This window comes from Pygoscelis adeliae, unplaced genomic scaffold, assembly GCF_000699105.1.
Source record: "Pygoscelis adeliae isolate BGI_AS28 unplaced genomic scaffold, ASM69910v1 Scaffold126, whole genome shotgun sequence".
NCBI lineage: Eukaryota > Metazoa > Chordata > Aves > Sphenisciformes > Spheniscidae > Pygoscelis > Pygoscelis adeliae.
Window position 1 is genome coordinate 1,477,248 of NW_008824896.1, and position 22,630 is coordinate 1,499,877.

Genomic DNA, 22,630 nt, shown 5'->3' on the forward strand with positions numbered 1-22,630 from the left:
GCTTGGTTTTTCTGTTTTATGAAAATTAAGAGTTTGTTTTACAAAAACCCATGCTTTTTTTCATACATATTTTTATAGATACATGCATTTTGGGCAATTTTATTTTTTGTTGTTTGCAAGACAGGAAGGCATTTTTTCCTGACATCTGTGACAATGTGTTTGCTCTTTTTATCATACTCATCCAGTCTGGGAGGAGGAACACTAATATACAATACCAGTGATCCATGCTAAACTAGAAATAATGAAAAGAGACTTGACAAAGACAGTAATTGGAAAGCAGTCCTTTGGGATGAAGTTTATTCTTAGGTGTTTGCATAAGACTGCCAGCTCCTAGGCATGACAGTGATAGATGCATTTATTACTAGTAAATGGTAAAACTTTGTAAGGTTATTCTAGCCTTAAAAATTCACATGTATCCAAAGGTCTGAACAATTCATAAAGAGAAATGTATTTTTCTATAGATCGTTTACTCAGCTTTAGTCACTGGCTTGTTTGCACTGAGACTTTAAGGCTGTGACTAAAGACTTAAAAAAACCAAACAACTAACTTTGTGAAAAGTTTATTCACACCATAAATTCCTTATACAGATGCATAAAGCTATAAAAAGAAAACTGTCACTGAGTTTGTCTAATGAAATTTTAACTGCCAATTAACGCTTGATAACATGGGTTGTTTGGCACACTTAAATATTTCTTTGTATTGTCAACAGCTGGTTTATATAAAAAAAGCTTTAGCAGTGATTTTTCTGAGGTGAAAGGCTAACCAAGTAGAAGCAAATAGATAGACATTAGTTTGTCATAGCATCTAAACGGCTGTCCCTAGGCAGTTAGTTATAATAAACAATTGTTTAATTTAATATTCACATGCAGCTTTATCAGAGGTGGTTACTAAACTGAAGGAATTATGTATTTAAGAATGGATCAGATAATACTCTCTAGATAGATAAAGCTCAGTGGAATTACTTCATTTTAATACTGATTTTCTTTCACACTGAAAGTCTCGTGTGCTGTATTGTCTCCCTGAACAAAAACTTGGAGTAGGTTCTACTAACTGTGGATTTGATCTTGGGATAATATGGCTTAGATAGCACTCTTCACAGCGTTTTGAATCTTTATTCTTTCCTGCTGTTGTGGTTGAAATTGTCCATGGGTTTGTTATTGTTAAGTCTGTAAAAATCTACCTCCATGCTCAGTGCAGTGGTGGGGTTTTTTTGTTTTGTTTTTTCCTAACACCTGAATGTTGTGGAAGTAGGTGAGGACAAAAAGCCCTGGGTTCTTGTGCACTCTTGGCAAGTAGCAGTTGTCCTTTTCTTTCTCAGCATTGAATGATAGAAAGTAACTTGAAGAAGAAAAACAAAACTACTGTAGGATTGAGGACTTGCATAAAAGCTACTGTACCCTCAAGCAACATAAAGCTAAGGCTTTTCAAGGGTGGGTGGATGGGTGGGGGTTGTTTGTGATTTGTTTTTTTGCTGATTCAACCAGAAGAGACAAGGTGGGGGTGTGGGTAGTGGAGAATAGAGGTGAGAGGTACTTCTGCATCCTCTGCTTTCCAACTAAGACCTTGGCTGGGAAAGAGAAGAACCTTTAATATACAGTATTGATTGAGGTTGGTCTGTACTTGCCACTTGTTTCATGATATGCAGTGCCTATGATGTTTGCATATGGCTCATGGGTAAAATTAGTTTTGTGTATATTTAAGAAGGGAACTTACTAATAAATAAAAAGGTAAGATAAATTATTGTAGCACTGGAAATAAATTGTTTATATATATTATCAGCAAAAATTTTACACTATTTTTTTTTTCTGTTGACTTCTGTTTCATTTACTATTTTGTAATATACTTTATAATGGTCAAAATGCTAACTTCCAGACAGTCTCCCGTTGCAGTCACTGGCATGTGACAAGTAGTTGTTGATCTTGTGTGATTTACCTCAGACACAAATTGGCTCTTTTTGCTGATACTGCAATTGTAGTGTCCAGTATCTAAAAGTAAAGCTGTATTAGAGGCGTTTTTACTTACAAATTTTGACATAAGCCGCCTTTCTGTCTTGTTTTTAATGAAAGCTGAAGTCTATCTACTGAACTCAGTGGATGGATCAGAAACTTTGCAATTTCTGAAATGCTAATTATGCACATGGTCTTTCACTCTGTTGCTTTTTCAGACCTCGAGCAGTGGAAGGCACTCTGTTCGGATCACAGGTCTCAGCACTATTGACTTTCGAGCTGGGTTTTCTAGGAAGTCAACATTAGACTTTAAAAAAACATCCAGCAGACCAGTGCAAGGTTCGTTTCCGTTTTATTCCATGCTAAACAATAACTGGTTTTGGGCCCCCGAAAGCAAGTAGAATTTTATCACGATCTCTCTGGTGAACTTTGTGATAAATCTGGGGCCACTGTTGGTTGGTTCTTGGGCCTAGAATGTGTGAGAGCAACCAATGTTCTTGTTTTATCACACTATGGTATTTTTTTGTATTAGCTTGTTTTTTTATGTCCCACAAATCCAGATTTTTTTTTTAGCTATGAAATGCCTCAAAATTGCAACTCTGTTTCTGTTCCTTTTGGAGCTTCAGAAAAAGCCTTTGGCTCTAGAGCATGGTGAGGAGTTAATAAAGAGGCTGCTATTTCAGAAACACCTGTTAGAAATTGGTAATTTAAACCCTAATCAGTGCTGTGTCTCCTGACAGCTAATAAGCAGAGCACAGCTTTGCACAACTTAGTTTTTTGCTACTTAGTAAGTAAAGGTTGGAACTGAATGGTGCATTCATGGGGTAGTGGGCCATACATATGGAATTTAACCTTTCCTTTTTTAATTATTTTTTTTAGCACTTAAAATAGCATATTTCTGTTTTTCTAGGGATTCCTACTTTCGTGCTGCTAAATACCACAGGGATCTTTCTTCCAGCTAGAGTAGACCGACTGGAACTTCTGAGTATTACAGGAGAACTTCTTAAGACTTTGCCTGTGAAATACTATCCTGACAGAAAGCCCTACGGACTGTGGAATATTTCTGACTTCATTCCACCAGATGAAGCCTTTTTTGTTAAAATAATGGGCTATGACAAGGATGATTATCTTTTTCAGAGAGTTTCGAGTGTTTCATTTTCTAGTATTACTCCTGGTAAGAGATTTTAACTTGAATTGAATGTACATTTGTCATATCTGAATCAGTTAAAATTGACATCTAATATCTTCTTCTAAATTACACAAGCACTTTCTGTACTGTTTCCTTCCAAAGTTCTATCTCTAGATTGTGATGGACAAGTTAATGTTATTATCTACTCAGTATAACTTTACCAGAAATTGAATTTGCTTTCATTAAAAGGAAAAGATAGGATATATGTTAGTAGCTGTTAATAATCTTTTGGGGAATATTTGGTTTCTTCAGATGCTCCAAAAGTTACAATGCCCACCAAGACTCCAGGATATTACTTACAGCCAGGGTCTGTTCCTTGCCACGTAGAAAGTCTTATACCTTTTACTCAGCGTTTTACTAAAAATGGAGTAAAACTAGGAGTGGATCAGTTCTTCAAGTAAGTAGTGACTTTTTTTTTCCAGTACTGTTTTATTTCCTATTTATAGCCTATGATTTCTATTTATTATTTACTATTATATACTGCTTATATCCTATTACTTCCATTCTGTTATTTTTGGTGATATTCATTAGGGAGGCTATATTCTATGGAGAGATTTATAATATATGCATGTTTGGGGAGGGTGTACGCTCTGTGTAGATGATGAGATTATATGGTTCTGGCCAAAATCCTCCTCAAATGTATGCTCTTAAATTATGATAAACTGGTCTAAAAGTCTAGAAGGTGAATGCTTTTAATTTACATTTTTTTAAAAGTTATGTAAAGTAGATTGGTAACTAGTTTTTTTCCTGGAACACACCCCTTCCCCCCTCCCCCCAGTGATACATTAGATGATTATGTAACACACATTAATTTGCGTTATTTTTAATGGCCTTTCATGGATGCCCTAGAAGTATGTCCTATGATCTACCCTAGAAAACTTTCCTTTTCAGAAAATCTCTCAAAATAGGAAAACTTATACTGAATATATCAGAAGGCTCTTCAGATTTCTGCATAGAAAATGGATTGCATGCTCTTTCTCTGCAGAATGAGATAAGAATAAAAAAAAATTACAAACAAATTAAAGTACTCATAAAGTCCATCTTGTAATTCTGGTAGTTGAAAACAAAAGGGAAGTATGTACTAGAAATCAGCGTCGGCAGCCTCTGTTAGCCTCTTGTAAAGCCTCAAGCATTTCAGGAGAAGACTGAAGGCTGAGTTCTAGCACTCAATAGCAAGTACATGACTACCAAAATAAATAAATTCTGAAGCTCCCTTGTACACTGTTGGCAATGTGAAATGCTGCAGCTCTTTTTTTTTTTCTTTCTTTCTTTAATGAGGTGCCATTTACATTTAGTCAACCCTGGCACATACTTTAGCAGCTATGTAATTTTTTCCATTCTTTAGTTATCAAACCACACACTCCTACTCCTTGCTTTTCACATATCCAGCACCTTTGATTGGGCTGCGTTTTTCATTTTCGTATTACAAACCAGATGAATGAACAGATCATCCAAGTTAATGTAACAAAATATATCTCAAGCCAAATATTATTGATCACAGTTAAATAGGATCTAATTCGGCTTGGCTTGTCTGCATTTTATTAGTAGTGAAGTTCCATACAAGATTTGTCCAGCTTACTAGTTTAATGCAGATTTGAGCTGTATTATTGTTCTGCATTGAATGAGTTTGAATGAGTTTTGTTTTGGTGACAAGATGTCATCTTTACTCAATTTTTTTTTAATACTTATTTCAAAAAGTAAATGGTTTATAAGTTGAATATTATAGTTCTAGCATGATAGTTGTCTATGTGAAAGTACCATTAGAATAAATACAGGTTAAGAGTTCTTGAAGTAAATGTACTTTGAAAATTTTTTAAACTTTGATTCCAGAGGTACTATCAGCTGTAATAATAATTCTTAATTTTAAATGAGTAATGTGTAAGAAAAAGAAATTTCTCTAAAATTGCAACAGCTTTGTTTTTCTAGATTTCTGCATCCTGTGGTCATCTAGTAAGAAAACTTGGATTTTGATTAATATCCTAGTATATTTCTGACAAGTCTGATTTAAGAGACCAAGAACAGTAGTTAAGCACCTCATTCCAGTGGGAAATCAGTGGGAACTGAGCACTAATGTGTCTTTAAAATTCATTCTGTATTATAAATGGCAGATCCCACCAACCCTGCAAAGGACAGAAACTGCAAAAATAATGTGTGAAATTCCGATAAGGGCAATCCATTTAGTTAACAAATAATAATAATAAAAAAAAAATCACTGAATCAACTGATATTTGTGGTTGTTAGTCAAGTCTAGTATCTGATTTGCTAAACCATGCAGAATAGAAGCCTCCAAGCTATGTGTTAACTAGTGCGGTACGAGTGAATCTTGGGTTTTTGTTCATTTGTGTCAGCCACAGCCTGCTGCTGGTAACTTTCTAAGTGAAAATGTGATATAGTGTGTGGTGGTTTGTGTGACCAATAACGTGAGTATCACTGTGCTCTCTGCCAGGGTTTCTACAGTAACTAATAACCAGGATGTGATTTGGTCTTTGGATTTTGCAACTTGGCTAAGGGAGTATGTTTGTATTTTCCAAACTGACTAGATAAGTAGCTTGATCAGCAAATTGCATATATTGTAAAATGATTTGGGTAAATAAATGACTTGATGCTGAAAGGTGCAGAGTTATCCTGGTAACACATGTTGCAAAGAGTTGTGTGCAGTTACTGCTTTTTAGAGTCAGTGCCAAAGTGTGCAGCAGATGCCTTGAGGTGTGTATTATTAATTGCTGCCATTGTTGTATTTAATTTTTTTTTTAATAGACCACCGCAGGTCTCTGTCTGCCAAGCTTTTCCTCTCTGAATACATTTCCTTTTATGCTTCTGTTCTCAAGGCTTCCATGTTTAACATGTGGTGTATAGCAAAAGTCAGGAATGAAGAAAAATAGGATTGCATAACTTCACTTTTAACATACTTTCCATGAAAAAGAGAAGTTTCTCAATTTTCACTCGGAAGAAACACTACCTTATTCTTTAGAGTTGGCAGCTAACTGCCATTTCCATTTGCCAGCATTGCACTGTAAAATGTCATAGATTTTATATATGATATATTAGGTTATCTAGAATAAGCACGATGTAAGAGAGAGTAAGTAGGAAGCCATTTAAGGTCACTATATACTGTTTTCATTTGTGGTGTAGTTGCTACAGCATTGTACTTTCACACATATTCCAAGTCTTTCTCTTGTTCTTCCTGTATCCTTTAGGGATTGATAAATCAATCTATTCAGACAAACAAAAGAGACAAAGGGTTCACTAATTTAGTTTTTTCCCATAATGTGGCAATTACTTGCCAAAGCTATCATGGATATTTTAGCACTCATCAGCTTTGTTTATATGCCAGTAACAACAGGCCACAGGGAGCACTGGGATACTGCATAAGAACCACTGTTTTGCTCATTTATGTCATCATCTGTGTGTCTGCACCATTCGTTGTATAAAATGTGGTTTTGAATCTTGAGAAGCTGTAAGAGTGTTTGTTCTTAAGCACATGTAACCACCAGTCAATGTAGTTACACTTTTATTCTCCTCTTGACTTTAACATTGCATGTGATATATATATATGGTATTATTGCCTATCAGCTTTGCCCTTGCTGCGATTTATAGAAAAACTCCAAGTATTTATCTGGATTCCTCTTATATTCTCTTGCTCACATCTCCTCTGTACCCCACCCTCAACTTTCAGTCCTGAATCCATCAATTCTGTCTCTGTATGTGTTGCACTGTTTAATTTTTGTATGGCTGGGCAATCAATGTACAGAATATTGGACTATTATAGTTATTGCCAGTCATAGGTTTAGAGGTGCAGCCGGCAGAGCAGAAGTTGGCATCATCTTCATACGGGTACTTCACATTTTGCTGGACTGTAAATGTTTGGCATGGAGGTAGTCCCTGCAGTTTAAAAAGTACAAAGAGAGCTGCCTGGATGTAGTCATCTTCTAGTAGGGTAGATGTTGCCCCCTCCACTATATGAACCTAATAGTGGATTTGCATATGGAGGGGGGAAAGTAGATTATATCTGGCAAAGGACAGGGCCTCCTTTATGTGTAGCCCCTACCTGTACCTGGGAATTTGAAGAGCTCATGCTGAGAGGATGAACCCTTGTTACTCATGCTAGTAAGAGCCACAGGTTTGGTACCACATACTGGCTCTACATAGAAACTTGTTGGTATTAAGGAAAGGTATTTTCTCAGGTAGTAAATATATCAATAGAGTACGAGCAGCTGAGTGAATGACTGCAAATACAGTGGGTTTAGTTATTGTGTGACAACTGTTGACATATGTTAAAAGCATATTTGTAGATGTGCAAATGAGACATTCTGCAGGAACTTACACTTCTTAACACTTATAAAAAGCCTGACAGTGTATATATAGTTTCTTTAAATAAAATTCATAAAGCTAGATCCAATTTGATTCATCAGAGGGTCTGTTTTTCCTCTTAATTGTTGTGAAAATCTCCTATGTCTGTAGTCAGGAAACCAAGTTCTTGTACCTCTTGATTCCTTTAGGAATAATTTAGGAATGATTAGTGAGTATGCCCTTTTTTCCCCCAGAGAATCATCTAGTATGAGTTGGGAAATTGCCAAGGTCTCCTTGTCTGATGAAGGCTTTTACGAATGTATGGCAACTAGCAGTGCAGGAGCTGGACGTGCACAGACGTTTCTGGATGTATCAGGTGGGTAGTAGTCCATCCTTTGACGCTGAAGCATGGTAATACATTGTGCTGGAACATTTAACAGAGAGCAATGGCACTTGGGGACAATAAAATACATTTCCAGTTCTAAGTATATTTTTAATTAATGTGTTTTTTCTCACCCATGTATACAAGTGTTCTGATGTTTATTCAGCACACCTGTTTTAGATATTAACATTTGATTTGTTTTAATTAGTTCCCACTGTCAGTTGGACTTGCAGAATAGATATGGCCTGTAGAAGCAGAAATTGAAATCTCAGATTTCAATTGTTCTCATTTTTATTTCAAGCTGTAGCAATTTTATATTTACTTGATTGTATGTGTTATTTGATAGATGAGGAATTATGAAAGCTGCATTCAAAAGTTTTCTGCCTTTTTTTTTTAAACAAGATTCAGTAAATTGTTGGAAATCTTTTCTCATCTATTACCTTGAATTTTTTAAAAGTGAATAACTAGGATGAAGGAAGTAAAATTAAATGAGGAATAAATTGAGCTAATCACAAAGATAATTTTGAATAAACAGTAGTATTTGATTGCTAGCCCCAAAATGGCTAGCAATCATTATCTGTCCAATAGATAATTTTAATCACTGTCTTTTGTTTTATTTAATTTATAATTTTCCTAACTTCATAAAAATCTCAATTTAAAGGACAACTAGTTATAAATCTGATCATCCGTTTAGTATGAGTTGGTGTGCCTTACGTGTTAAAGCAGTTTCAAAGCATAAAGCACTGATATTCCACTTGCTCAGGGAGAGGGAATTTTCCTATGTAAATTAATGATCTATTCAGACTTGGGGCGCTAAATGGTTGACCCATTAATTATTACTAAAAGTTAGTTGTGATAAGAGAATCCTTCCTGAAAAGTGAATAGCGTCATCCTGGTCAAGCTTTGGACATAAAAATGGGAGAAAGGGAGAGGGTATAGTTGGCCTTCTGTGAAGGCAAATGTAAAGCTGTGCTGCTTGTGTACCTGTCAATCTGACCGCTGGGACACTTGGACGTTGGTTATTGCCTGCAGATTACGATGTTGAGAGTTTCAATTGCAGATCAGCTAGAAATGTTTCCCAAGGTAAAACAACATGCTTTACTTCACCAAGTTAATCCTTTTACTCTATCAGAGGAATTTAGTTTAAGTAACTGTAAACCAAGATGAACCCCAAACACAGATGGAGAAAACATAAAAACAGGCACGGTCTTGAACTGCTTCAGCAGACAGTAGAGGTCTTCTGCAGGAAGATGACCTGCAGGAAAAATTAAGAAAAGCTTATTTATGCATGTGGGTGGATGAAAACCCTGTTCATACTATAGCAAATTTTGTCACTTAATTTTTCACCATTGCAATGCAGTCTGAGGGAAAGGGAAAAATAATTTCTGTTTTGAAACAAAAATCCATTCTATATAGCCTTCTGTTTGTGTTGGTCAGACATCTGTCATGCAGAAGTGTAAGTTGTTGCTCTTGACTGGGGGAAAACACTGGAGCTGAGTCAATTAATTTACAGTGGCAGTGAGGATAGTAGAGCTCAGAACAGCAGTTTGAATTCAGCCTCAGGGTTTCATATAACTGCTTGAAATCGAAGTTGTCTTGTCTTTTATCTCTTGTAGTAGCTAATTCAGGTTAGTTAACCTGGATTATGAATCATAAAATCACAAAACAATTCAGGCTGGAAGGACCTTTGGAAGTTACCTAGTCCAACTCACAGCTCCAAGCAGAATTAACTTCCAAGCTTGATTGCATTTCTCAGGAACTTGTCCAATCAAACTTTGAATGTCCCCAAGGATAGAGATTTCATAAGTTCTATGGGCAGCCTTCAGTGTTTAACTACCCCCACTAGGAAAATACTTCGCATGTCTAGTCAGAATTTCCCCTGCTGCGTATTATGACCAGACTCTCATCCTTTTTTTGTGTGTGTGTGCGCTGAGAAGACTCTAACTCTGTATTCTCTAAAACAACCCACTCAGTAGTTGAAGAGGGTGACTATATATCCCTTCACCTTCTCTTTTCCAGGCAAAGATGTTCCTCTCACTGCAGTATGAGCAAATCCAAAGAAATCAGTGTGATATTGATTCCATGCAAGGCAAAGTTTGTAGAGAAACAGCCCTCTTACACCAAGTGGTAAATTTGAGGAGAGGAACATCCTTTTAGTCACACAAAGTACCTGAGTAGAATAGAACAGTAACATCAATACTTACCCACGTCCTAGGTCTAGAGCACTTTTTTATATTTTGGCTATGAAAATCCTTCAGGTGGATAGGGTATTCCCACATGCTTGTTTCAAACCATGTTTTGGAGGACAAGAAGCTGTTATATTCTGCCCCAGAAATTGTGGACATAAAAGATTCTTGGTCTGGAAGTTGCAACCATCCTCCTCCTCACAGAGAAAACTGAAAGAGAATCCTAACTTTTTTCTTGTGATATTGGTAGCACTTGAAAGTCAAGAGTGATGAGGGGAAAAATTCACATATCCTCTAATTTACAGAGTACTGACAGATCGACTGAGACTGACTCACTATGTAAACATGAGCAATTAGTTCTGTTCTGAGACATGCAGAGGATTAATGTGAGGGAGATGCTTTGAAATCCTTGTGTACAAATATTTGAAAGAAAATTACTTGAAATTTCTTCTTTAAGCAAAGTAAACAATCTTTTCAAGTATTCTTAGTTTGCCCAGCTGACAGACAGTGTATCACAGATAATCCATTTTGTCAACTGTGGTGTAAAAGGTATTGGAACTATGTCAACATTTTCTAGTTTCAGAAAAAACAAACACTTGAGTTTGACTTTGTCTTACTAGTATTAAATCTTTAAAATGTCAAATGGCTTGTTAGCTTGTGCAGGCACCTTAACTGAAGCGCTCTGAATACAGGGGATTCAGCTTACAGTTTGGCTGGGGGATTGCTATGTATTTGCACTATTGTGGTAAGAGGCTGGTGTAATCCAAAAGATGTCATGCCCCACTGGACTGACATTCAAAAGATGGGGATTTTAGTCCTGTACTGGCCTTCATTTCTCTCTTTTCTAAGTTTCTTTAAGTTACATACTTGGTGATATGCCCATGGAAAGCATTAGAAGATTTGTCGTTTCTCCCAAACAAACCAAAACCTAAAGTGCAGGGGAGAAACTCCATTCTCAGTAAGCAAGTCTAGCTTTTCTTGACTCTCCTCTGCATATGTTAACATACACAGCTTTGGTAATGAGGGTGATTGCTGTTAGGGACAGTGTTTATAGGGAAGGAGAGCTGCACACCCAGCCTGCAGAGTGTATGAGTGATTCATTTCTATGCAGAGATCTAGCATAAAGCTTGTGAACCTCATCTGAGACCCCACATGAGACTTAAGTGAGGAGGAGTTATGGTTGGCTCTGAGCTTAGGAGTAACTTTCACCCTTAATAAATACAGACTTTTTTTTTATTCCCTGTTATCCTTGCTTTTCTTAGGATAATTGTTTTTTGGTGTGTACTGATAAAGATTTGGTCTTGCTCTTACAGCTGTCTTATTTCTGCTAAAGCATCCCACTCAGAATATTATTCATTGCAGATCTTTCTTTTTTCAAGAACCAGGCTGGGGAAAAACAAATGGAATATATATGTGTTTTTAATGGGAATGCATAAAGTGATACATAGTGTATTTTCTTTCTCTAACATTTAAATGTTGCCTCCTTTATCAGTGATATATCAAGAAGGATCAGGATGACTGCTTCTATTTTAAGCATCTGTGGTTTCAAAGTTTAATTCCGGTACAAAATTATTGCAGCTGCTTTCTTTCAGGAGTGTGATAGTATACAGATGAGTAGAGTGGAAAGCAAATAATAACAAATAGTGGAAGTTACAACATAAAATATGTACAGATAGGAAGGAAAAGATAATGAAATTACCTAAGATTTGAGTGGAAACTATTAAGGGATGTTGTAAGTTGCTGCAGCTCCAGCCTAGGAATTCCTCCTGCCTGGTTGCTGGAGCTCAGCCCCATGTGCCCAGCGACCTGAGGGTCTCTGTTGCAGACCCATGGACACTGCTACTGCTTTCTTGTTTGCAAATTTGTCAGTAATGAAGCTGAGCATGTGTCACAGACACACAGAGGACACTGACACAGTTGGCTCCACAGACTGCCACAGACAAGGTGCTGCCTTCAACAGCAGCTACACACAGGACTTGCATAAAGTATGGGACAGCCAACTCCCCTCCTCCTCCCTGGCTGGTAAGGATTGAAGCTCACTAGTGAGAGCACATACGCACTGTGCTCTAGAGCCATGTGCACGTTTGCAGATCCCTTGAGTATTGGCAGGGGCCCTCTGTCCCCACAGTATCCCTGCCAAGGTCCTGGGCCCTCTTAACCTGCTTCTTGCCAGCTGTTCCAGCTTGAAATTTGCTAACAAACTGCACGCACACCCTTTACGTGCACATGGTTTGGGGAAAGTACAAAATTGTCCGAGATCCTTGCCTGCTCCAGTAGCTGGTACTCAGAATGCAGCCCCTCCAGTAGCTGACACCACAGGCCCAGGGTGCCTACACCCCCTGGTCTGACTGCAGTAGCTGGCACCCTGTCCACTCACACTGGTCCCCACAGTAGCTGGCACCTAGTCCTTGCAGGACATGCACAGAAGGGATAGGGAGTGAGATTACACAGAGAGAGAGTTAGAAAAAGATTTAATAAGATGACAGGACAGACTGTGGTGAGTGATCAGGAGCAGGGCTCAGTTGGACAAGAGTACTGACTGGCGATGTTTTACATGCAATAGGCCCCTTTTATGCCCCTTTCTGCCTACTCATTCCATTGCTCCTCCCTGATTCACTTCCCCGGCATATTCCTTTATCAGTTTGCATAGTTCAACAGCTTCTGCCTCCCTTCCTCCCCCGCCATATCTGGGACCCCCAGGTTTGTGTCCTTATCAGTTGCAAAGTCCAGGTTGGCTCCTCTTTGAAATGATGCTCGTAGCTTCTCGAAAGCCCATCAGTTAGCATGATGAAGTTTGTTTCTTGTCATTGTCTGTGCTATTGTTCGTCTGTCAGATCTGTGTCTCTGTATACTGTGTTTATTACCTCCCCTTTTCCTTATCCCATTTGACAAGGTCCTTGATCAGATAAACTTATGGGAACAGATGCTCTCTCCTTCCATATTCCCTTCTAGAAACAGTCATGAAAAGAACTTAATAATGGTGCATAGAGCAGCTGTTGACTTGGCTTCATTGTTGCTATTAGAAGAGCTTGCTAGTAACATGTTTTTTTCATATACAAGCCTGTAAAAATGTAGTGCATAGCTCAGATTCCACCATGTGTAGTCACACCTCAGTCAGAGATAAGGCTCTGAGACCTGGTGGCGGTCATCTCTTCTGTTGCTGTGGCGCTCCGACCTCTTGTTGGCTTACCCCAGTGCATGATAAACTCAAAGAACACAGTGCTCTCTCACACATGATGTGGTCTTTCATCCTACATGATACAATAGTTTTGTCCTAAATCAGGTGTGTTATTGTGATGTAAGCTCCTGTCAGGTAGCTTAGCATCAGGTAATGAGGACGCTGCCCTGGCTTCTGTTTCATGGCTTCAGCAATGTGAAATGAAACTAAATGTTAAACCAATATTACTTCTTTTTTTAACACTAAAGTTTACTTGAAGTTGTTTATCAAGAATCCACAAATGAAGCAAAGGTTCTCAAATCTTTTTCTCTTATAAGTTTGTTCTTTATTCTGTTGTTCTTATGCAGAGCCTCCACCCATGATTCAGGTCCCTAATAATGTCACGGTTGTCCCTGGTGAAGGGGCCATCTTGACCTGCCTAACTTTAAGCACAGTGCGTTACAATCTCACCTGGCAGAGAAATGGCAGGGATGTGAGGCTTAAGGAGCCCCTGCGAATAAGGATGATGAGCAACCTGTCTTTAGAGGTGAAGACTGTAAAGCTCACGGATGCTGGCAAGTACAACTGCATTGCTTCTAATGAAGGTGGATCTACCACAGCATCAGTCTTCCTTACAGTGCAAGGTAACGAGTAAACTGCATGTTAAACTTACTCTGTCATGGTTTATATTTTCTTTATCTTGTGAGCTGTCTCTCTTAGTAACTTTTGTATTTTATTCATGCCTGTTAAAACCACTTGGAGGCTGACAGAACCTTATGTAGTTCTTCCCTGGTGACTCCCATTGCCATTTTAAAACAAACAGCACTAGTGCTCATTTTGCGAGACTGCCTTGTGCTGTGTGTCTCTGAGCAGTGCTTTGATCCTCCTCCTGTAACTGCCGATTTAACTGCTGTACAGGTGAATGGAGCCTGAGGTAGTTTTGTTGTTAGTGTCTCCTAAAGAGTAGAGCACAGAAATAGCTACACACGCACACACCACTCCCCAAAATTTGTAGCCAAGCTCTACTTTGAGAAAAGTTACAGGCTGGCTGTGTGGATTACTCTTATTTTTTCAGTGAAACTATAACTATAGTTATATATGTGTTGTAGATAAATTGGTAAAAGTTTTTGTGTTCATCTGGATTATTTTATATCTCTTTATAACAGAATAGTACGTCTAAGTTTTCTGTGTATTATGTGTCATGTATCTGTTTTATAGTGCCAGTCAATACAAGCTAAGAACTAATCACGATTTTATGAAGGGCTAGATTTTATGAAGGCAAGGACTTAAAAAATGTCAGAACTGTAAAAGACAGCATGGGTGAGACCAAACAAGGTCTAGATCTGTGCTGTTGCTTCATACCAGGAACAAATTTCCAAAAAATATGTATAAATGCAGTAATTCGTCTTGGAGCAAATCCTTTTAAAATTTGAAAATACTGCAGGTTTCTCTGTTTGCCCTTCGTCACAAGGAGGTTTGAAACTTTGGTTCCTAGCTGCCCATCTGTGGGTAAGAAGAGACAGAACTCAAAATGTTTTAGAAAGAAAACTATTTTGTCTACTTGTAGGTGACTCCAACAGGATTTCTGCTTGCTGATGATACTGAGTCATATTCTGTGCAGAGTGGGTAGCTTCATTAACTTTGCTGCTGTAATTCTAGTACTTTAACTGATGGAAGACTTAGAATTATGGAAAAAAAGAAAAATTCAATGGAATTGCCTGGCTTCAAGTGCTCTAAAACAGAGAAAGGTCAGAAATGGACTTGTAACACTTACTTAATGGGGTGTAGTTTTTCTTATAGGAAGAGCATGTTGGTTTACCAAGGTGAAATAAGTAGGTGTGCAATCAATTATGTAGCATCTATTACAAAATACAGCAGAATGAAGTGTTTCTTCATTGATCTGTTTGAATTAACTCTGCTGTAGCCATCTAAGGGTATAACTTAAATTTCTAGCAAGGCTGAAGGAAAAAAGCCATGCAAAAACATCAACCCCCATACGTTTGGAAAACTTAGTTTTAAATTCTGCTGGACTCTTCCATCAAGACACTCATTCAAGCATGTCAAAGGCAGCAAGAGAAGCACCCCCTGCCCTCATTCATCTCTTCCTGGGATTTAGATTTTCTTCCCTAATGTCTGTATACCAGCTGGGAGCTTTAACACAGTGACCAAATTAGCTTTACTATAAAAAAAACTTCCAGAAGTAAAGAAGTTTACTGCTGCCACAGCAGAATATTGAGTTTCAAATCGCTTATATATGTAGAATGATTCTATCAAATAGTTGGGAATTACGTTTTGGCTGGTACTGGTATTGCTAACAGCTTTAAAACATGTCTGAGATAACCCTCTTAGGCAGTTTAAACAGGCTTAGTTGAGAGTCTGAGTTGTGTTTTCTTTCATTTTTGATGAAAGATGCTTAGAACAGAATAAATACATAGGAAATGCTAAGCTGCAGCTGAATTCAGATTTCTTCAGTAAGTGCCTCTTTTTGTTTGGAAAAAGTAATCCACTGCCAGCATTTCAAATGGCTATGTGCAGAAGCTGAATAGTATCAGGATGGTAGTATGCAGTATTATTTGTGGTCATTTTAGTTTGCTTGGACAAAATGATTTCTGTCAGATTTCTGGAGGTACTCTGGTGTGTGATTGTCATGTACAACCTGTAGTGCTTGTTAGGGTGTAGAATAGTATTCAAAAGACCGACTTATATTTTGGCAGAAAAAGAGTAAAGTATTTGACTATATGTAAGAAGCAAAAGCTTTATAGGGTTGTCATTATTAACATTCTGAAGAAGGAAATTTGAAGTCTTGTTAATAGATTGAGATGGGTTCATGCTTTGTGTAGTTGTAAGTAATTCAGAATGTCAAATTAAATTCATATTGAAGCCCTTTATTATTGTTGGGTCAGTTCCATATAGATATCTGAATTTTGGATCACAAGAGAATAAACACTGCTTTCATCCCCATTTTCTTTCTGGAGTGGGAGTTAAGGCAGAGAACAAATGTTGGTAGCTCTAAAAATAACCCGGCATCTGCTTTACATGCTTAAGTGGATTGTAGTAAACCCTTGTTTTGAAAGCTTTCAGTTTGTTGCTGCTGTTTCTGAAAGAGAACATTCATCTGATTTCTGTGCCAGCAGCTGTACAAATACAGACTGAAATCTTGAATGAGATGACTTTTTCCCCCGGTTGTGTTTTCTGTGTTAAGAAGAACATACTATACTAAGTCACTAATTGTGCCACGTTAATATTGAGCACAGCTAGATGAAGATCCCATTTAAAACTTGTGCCTGTTTGTGGAGTGGCAATACACTGCTCAGAGTAGCCTGAAAGGTCACTGAATTCAGTTTTATAAATTTCAAGGAGTACAAGCTCTCAAGCCTTCTAGGATTGTATTGGTGTTTATTGAGTGCTATGATTAACTTTTAAAATACACGCTCGTCTTTGGACCTTGTTAAATGGTGGCTGCATACTGTGAATTGCTCAAATCCTCCCAACAGATTGGTGTTATATGGAAACATCAAATTAATTTGTAAGGCCATTCGCGACTTTTTCAGATGCTTCAGAAATATATCAGAAGCCTGGAGGAGCATATTGGAGCCGTGTGAGGCTAGAGATTGGCCAGGAGTGTGAAACATTGATGATCCTATAAACTTTTCAGTGATACATTTCTCACTGATGAGGGAAATTCCATAAGCATGGATTTTTTTTTTTTTTTTTTTAACTGAAGCAGTGTGCATACTGAAGAGATTGATTTGTGGTGGGTTTTTTGTTTCCTTACCCCTCCAAGAATTTCAAATGCACACTTAAAACTCAGATCCCTGAAATTTGGGTGATGCTAAATGTGATTTTATGGTAGTCTTGGCTTTGCATGTTTTCTGGTGTGAGTAAGTAAGAGTAGACAATGAAGCACTTCTTTTAATGATTGCAACTGTCTTTCGCCTCTACAACACAGGTGTATAGTATGTAGAAACTTTTACAGCTTTTGCTTGTGTTTATGTTGGTGATGAGTAGATGTTTGAGTTTAGTAATCTCAGCATATGATGAATTCCAGCAGTAGATGAACAAGTGAGGCAACACTGAACATTTGTCTTACTGGGAGCCATCTAAGGTAATGAAGTGCCAGCTGCTGTGCATTGAGCTCATTGATGAACAGCATGCAGGTCAGCGTACTATTCTGATGTATTTCTTTATCTGAATGTACAGGTAGAATAAAATCTTACATGCTGTAGTTACTGTTCTGTCCATAGCATGATGGGTTTCCTTTACCTGCTTATTTGCTGAACATTTAAAAATGCTTAATGCCTGTCTGGTATCACCATCACAACTGAAAGGCATTTCTAGCATCTGCTTACAAGTAGCACTGTTAAATAATTCAGTGTGATCTGTACTAGCAGTTAAGTGCTAGAAACACCTAAGCTGCACCTGCAAGAAATAAGCGTACATATTATGTGTTCCACCTGCCCACATTAAGAAATAAAGTGTATGTTTGACTTTAGGCATTGAAGAATTGTCATTGCTGTAATAAGTCTGCTGAGTGATCTTTTGTCAAGCCAACACGTGATGAGTACTGTCCTACTATATAAACAGATTCAACTACATTAGATGCGCAGCGGGGGAAAGCAGGACCTATATAGCCTGACAAGATGCAAGTGTGCTGTCTACTGTAGGGAACTGATGTGGACACTTACCAGCCAACTAATAGCTTGAAATCCAGGTTGAAAAAAAAAATGCCCAGGAGACAATGTATGTGACTTGGCTCAACCAAAGCAATGGTAATACTCAGGTATGTCCCAGACAAGGAGCAGAAACCAGAACTGAATGAATACAATAGGACTTTCATGCATGGATGTGTTTATATCTGGAATAAGTCCAGGAAAGAGACTGCCTAGATGGACAAAAGGTAAATTACCTCCTTGGCATAACCCAGTGCTCTGCTCCCTGAATTTCCTCTGCTCTTTTCTTTGAAAAGAGATAATACAGAAATAAACATCTTAATACATTCACTTAGATACATGGATACATGCTGTAATAATGGGCAAGGAGAAATTTGTTATACTGTACTGAGTTCTTTAAACATGGAGAAAACAAGAAAGTGAATAAAATTGAAGTATTACTGATTTTCTTGCTATTTCAAATTTAGAAAGTTAATTAAATGCACGGTGTCTGTCCTAAAGAATGAAAAGCAGTTTAGTGCCTTCTGTGCTTCTTTCTAGGCTGTTATTTGGAACTGTCTGAGAAGATGAGTTGATATTTTTTCCAGGCTGCATATTTTAAAGTTATTACCTCAAATCTGGTATCACTGTGGCACTTCCACCCCTGTTAGAGCAGGAAGTAAAACGGTTGAACTCTCAGCAATGTTCTTTGATGTAAAAGTCAGTATTCTTTGCAAGAAAGCAAGCTGAATCAGTACCTATCAGTCTGCTAGGTGCTAGTTATCATTCACAGCAGGCTCAATGATAGTCATTAAGCTGTTCTTCAGAAACTAGCCTCTTGCACAGGAAATGCAGGTTGGCAGAAGGGTCAGGAATGGCCCGAGCAGCCTCTGTGGAGTTCTCTGCCACTCAAGAAAATTAATGAGTATCCCCAAGTTCATTTGTCTTCTCCACACAGCTGCTGTTTGCGAGAGGTTCTTTTCTACATTTGGTGAAAGGGAACTGATGGGGAAAAAATTGTGGCGTTATTAGACCAATCAGTCTTATGGCCTGATTTCATGAGTTGGCCTGAATTTATTGTTTGGGAGGTTTCTTTTGATAATATTCTTTGGATGAGATCCTCTACAGATCAGTACAAAAGCAGGACAAACAAAGCTCTTTCATCTAGCTAGAAATATCTTTACATTTTCTGTATCTTTTAGATAACTTGTCACAAATTCAACTAAATAAGTGATGATTAAGCTTTTGTAATTTTTTATAGTATTCAGATTATGCATTGTAGGAAGAGTTCTTACTTCAAAGAATTTAAGTCCTAACTTAATGAAATATAAATAAGTAGGGTATTAAATAAAACAGGAAATTAGTGTCATGTATCTTAATTTCTGTCATTTGATTTCTTGCTCATTACTTTCTTGCTGCTTTCTCACAGAAAATGTAGGCCTTTAGAAGGATTTCTAAGAGGAGTTTTGGAGGAGTGGAACCATAAGATACTTAGAAATCAGTACTCCTGGATGTCTTCTGACCTACCCAAACCTCTGGTTCAAGGCAATATACCATGTGGATCTCTTGGAAACTAGCTTCTTGCAGGATATCTGATCTCTGTTACTGCAACAGTTAATAAAAAGCACAAGGAAATCATTAATTAAACTATTAAGTATTGTACTTGTAGCTGTAAGAAAGGCATTGGATTGGTGACCCTTCCAGGAGGGCTCTGTGCAGTCCTTGGTAATGCATAGGAGCATAAACAAGTTCAATTTACATTTCAATAAAGTGAACTGTCTCTCTTATGTGAAGATGGGGACACGTCCCCTGAGAAGAACCCACTAAGTTCCAGAGGTCAAAGTCCCCTATTTCACTTTCTGTAAAGTACTGTTTTTCCAAGATGATGTTTGTTTATCTGCAGCATGTCAGCACTGCTCTGCTGGAGCAGGAAGCCTGACTTTTTCATCTGTAAAGGTGTTCACCAAGTGGTTTTTCCTGAGTCTACCAACTTCTAGGGCTGAGTACGAACCCAGGACAGGGACATGAGGAGGAAGGAACTCATTTCCTTTCTTTCTGCAGGTCTTTCTCCTGCAGAGAGGTCATTGTAAAGGCCAGGCATGTGGTATGTATGGTGTCAGACGCTTCCTTTATGGCCTCTTGTTCACAGCTGGTGAATACTTATCATGCACTTAATTTTTTTTCTGTTAGAGTCTGCATATGGTCAATGAATGCCAAGTTACAAGGAAGTGCAGGGAGGTTATGAAAAACAACTTTGGTGAGAAGACACTTCGACTGTAGTGCATATCTGCATGTCTTTTGGAAAGTAGTTCTTTTGGCTGCAGAGAGAAAATAGGTGATCCTTCCCCTGTTGTCTTTCTGTCGCAGATGGAGTGATGCCCTTCACTTGTAAGAGAAGCAGCAATATGTTTATTGATATAATGATTGATATAGCAATTTAACAAAGTTTAATAGTAAATGCGACAGTGGTTTAAGAAGATTCAATAGCAAGGTACACTTGAGTATTTAGTGCATAGAGGACAGGGTCAGACAAAACTGTTAGGGAGACCCTCCTGTTGAGTCATGAGGTTCAGAGAGGACCCCCTTGCATTCTAAACTCCTCCCCTTAGAGGAGTCTAGGTGCGGCTGGATCCAAACTTAGTCCCAGACTTGGTCAACGGTTTACGTCTAAAGGATTATATGTGCACAATCAATCTAAGACATAATCTTAGCAAAGCTTACAAAGTTTAGCGAGGTATTAATCACTTACTGAGGATCTGTTGCGGCAAGGAACCTCTCAACCTCGAGGAGTAACCTTGAAAGGCATCCCTACTCAAGGGGAGATCCTGTCGTGTAGCCCACTGCCATGCAGGAGGGCTCAAAGGGCTCTTGGGCTGCTCATTATTTATGGGGGTAAGAAGATTGACTCAGTCATATTTGCATACTGATCACAGATTTCAGTTTACATTGACTAGCACTGTGGTTAGATGGGTGCGTGGCTCAAATTAACCCTTGGCTATTGTGTTATGTCTCCCAAATCCACTTTGAGCTGGATGCAGCCATCACGACTAGATGCATCCATTACGACCACCGCTGGTGGTTATCGCTTGAGCAGTGTTACAGGAGATAAAGGTCAGGCTGGGAGGGGGACCCACACCATCACACTTTCACAGCATACTTTCTTAGTGCTGGGGTGGATGCTGCATAGTATATCACAGCAGATCAACTTGTTCTATCGTGCAGTAGCGAAGAGTGCTGTTGGAGTTGGTGAAATTGCAGCTTGTGCATACTCCCTGGCTGAACAACAAGATCATCCCAATAATGGTCCCCCTTTCACCCTATAGAAGTTAAATTTGTGCTTGGAAGCTTCGTGGAGAGTCTCACAGAAGCAACCATGAATGCTACTGCAGTGTATCTTTTACCTGAGCTAATGTATAAGCAGTTATGGAAACAGATGTTTCTGTGGTTTGTTGTGCAGTGTCACCTTTGCAAAGTGCCAGGGCAAGGGATGATGCAGGATGGCACACCCTGCAGTTCTGCATGGTTGAGGGTGCATTGGGAAGGAGATCAGTGGGAACTTGGCAGTTAAGTGAATGAAGCAAGATGATAATGTCCAAAGACAGTATTCCTTTTAATTAAGTTCACTTGGTTGATGTCAAAAGTACAGATTAATGTGATTGGCTGGTTAATGCTGAAGGCTACTTTTTGTTTATCCCTATTGAATGTTTTGATCTTTATGCTGTAAGAAATATGTTCTCAGCTTGCTATTCAAACAGGAGCCTTTGTCAGTTTTTCTGTTTATGTGCAATTTTTCTTCTACACTTCTTTCATTTGGCTTGTGAACAAAAGTATAAAATTGATTTGAATATTAATTCCAATGTATATTGCTAAAATGTGACTTAAACTTAATAGAAATCAGCTGAATGGAAAGGATTTCTTTTGCGAATGTAGTGACAGGTTATGTGTATTTGTGGTATTATTTCATAACATAGGATATAATGTGAATTCTGTGCCTGATCTGACATCAAAGTGGAAATCTATGCTCTGGGAGGAATTCTTCAGTATCTGCATAACCCCAGTCCCTGTCTCACTTACTGACACATGTTAATAGCTATCATAATAGTAGAGTTAGATTTTTTCCACCCCCCCGTGCCTTCCTAGTATGCACTCTTGACACTAACGTAATGTTGGTTTTTAGACAGTTTGAGATCAAAGCCATTTACTTCCATTTATACGTTTCCACGTGGAAAAAGTAAGGCATATCCATAAAACTCACAGTAACAGAAGAATTCGTAGACATCACTGTGGTCACGCAGGCCTTCAGTCTGAAGAGAATTAGTTTTTCACACCATCGCTATAGTTCCTGTATTACTAAAAACAGGGCTTTGTGATAAGCATCTGCTCTTGCAGTATCTTGGTAGTTAGAAGCCCAAGTAGGTCAACTCAGACCCTTTTAATTGATGCTAACAAGAATGGGTTGCAACTACAGAGAACTGCTTGTGAACAGACTGGACACATGGATGGGGCTCCATCTGTTCTCTGCCAGTATCTCTGTGTATGTAGGAGGGTCTGGATGTTTACTGTAAGGTCTTGAGGAAGTGAAATTTTACAAAAATCAAACCCGTGTAAAAATTTTCAACAAGCATGTGCAGACTGCTGCAGTGGTTGCATTCTTACATGGTATTTTTTTGATCTAGATACATTTAAATAGAATCATAGAATCATTAAGGTTGGAAGAGACCTCCAAGATCATCGAGTCCAACCATCAACCCAACAACACCATGCCCACTAAACCATGTCCCTAAGCGCCTCATCTACCCGTCTTTTAAATACTTCCAGGGATGGTGACTCA

At 38.3% G+C, this 22,630-nt stretch overlaps 1 protein-coding gene across 1 annotated transcript in view; it reads left to right on the plus strand.

Moving 5' to 3' along the window:
* Positions 1 to 22,630, plus strand: part of HMCN1 (hemicentin 1) — a 214,120-nt gene that overhangs the window by 61,065 nt on the left and 130,425 nt on the right. The window contains exons 9-13 of the mRNA XM_009324659.1: positions 2,165 to 2,285; positions 2,857 to 3,120; positions 3,388 to 3,532; positions 7,680 to 7,801; positions 13,519 to 13,794. Coding sequence (XP_009322934.1) covers positions 2,165 to 2,285; positions 2,857 to 3,120; positions 3,388 to 3,532; positions 7,680 to 7,801; positions 13,519 to 13,794 — 928 coding nt within the window. The remainder of the gene's footprint in view (positions 1 to 2,164; positions 2,286 to 2,856; positions 3,121 to 3,387; positions 3,533 to 7,679; positions 7,802 to 13,518; positions 13,795 to 22,630) is intronic.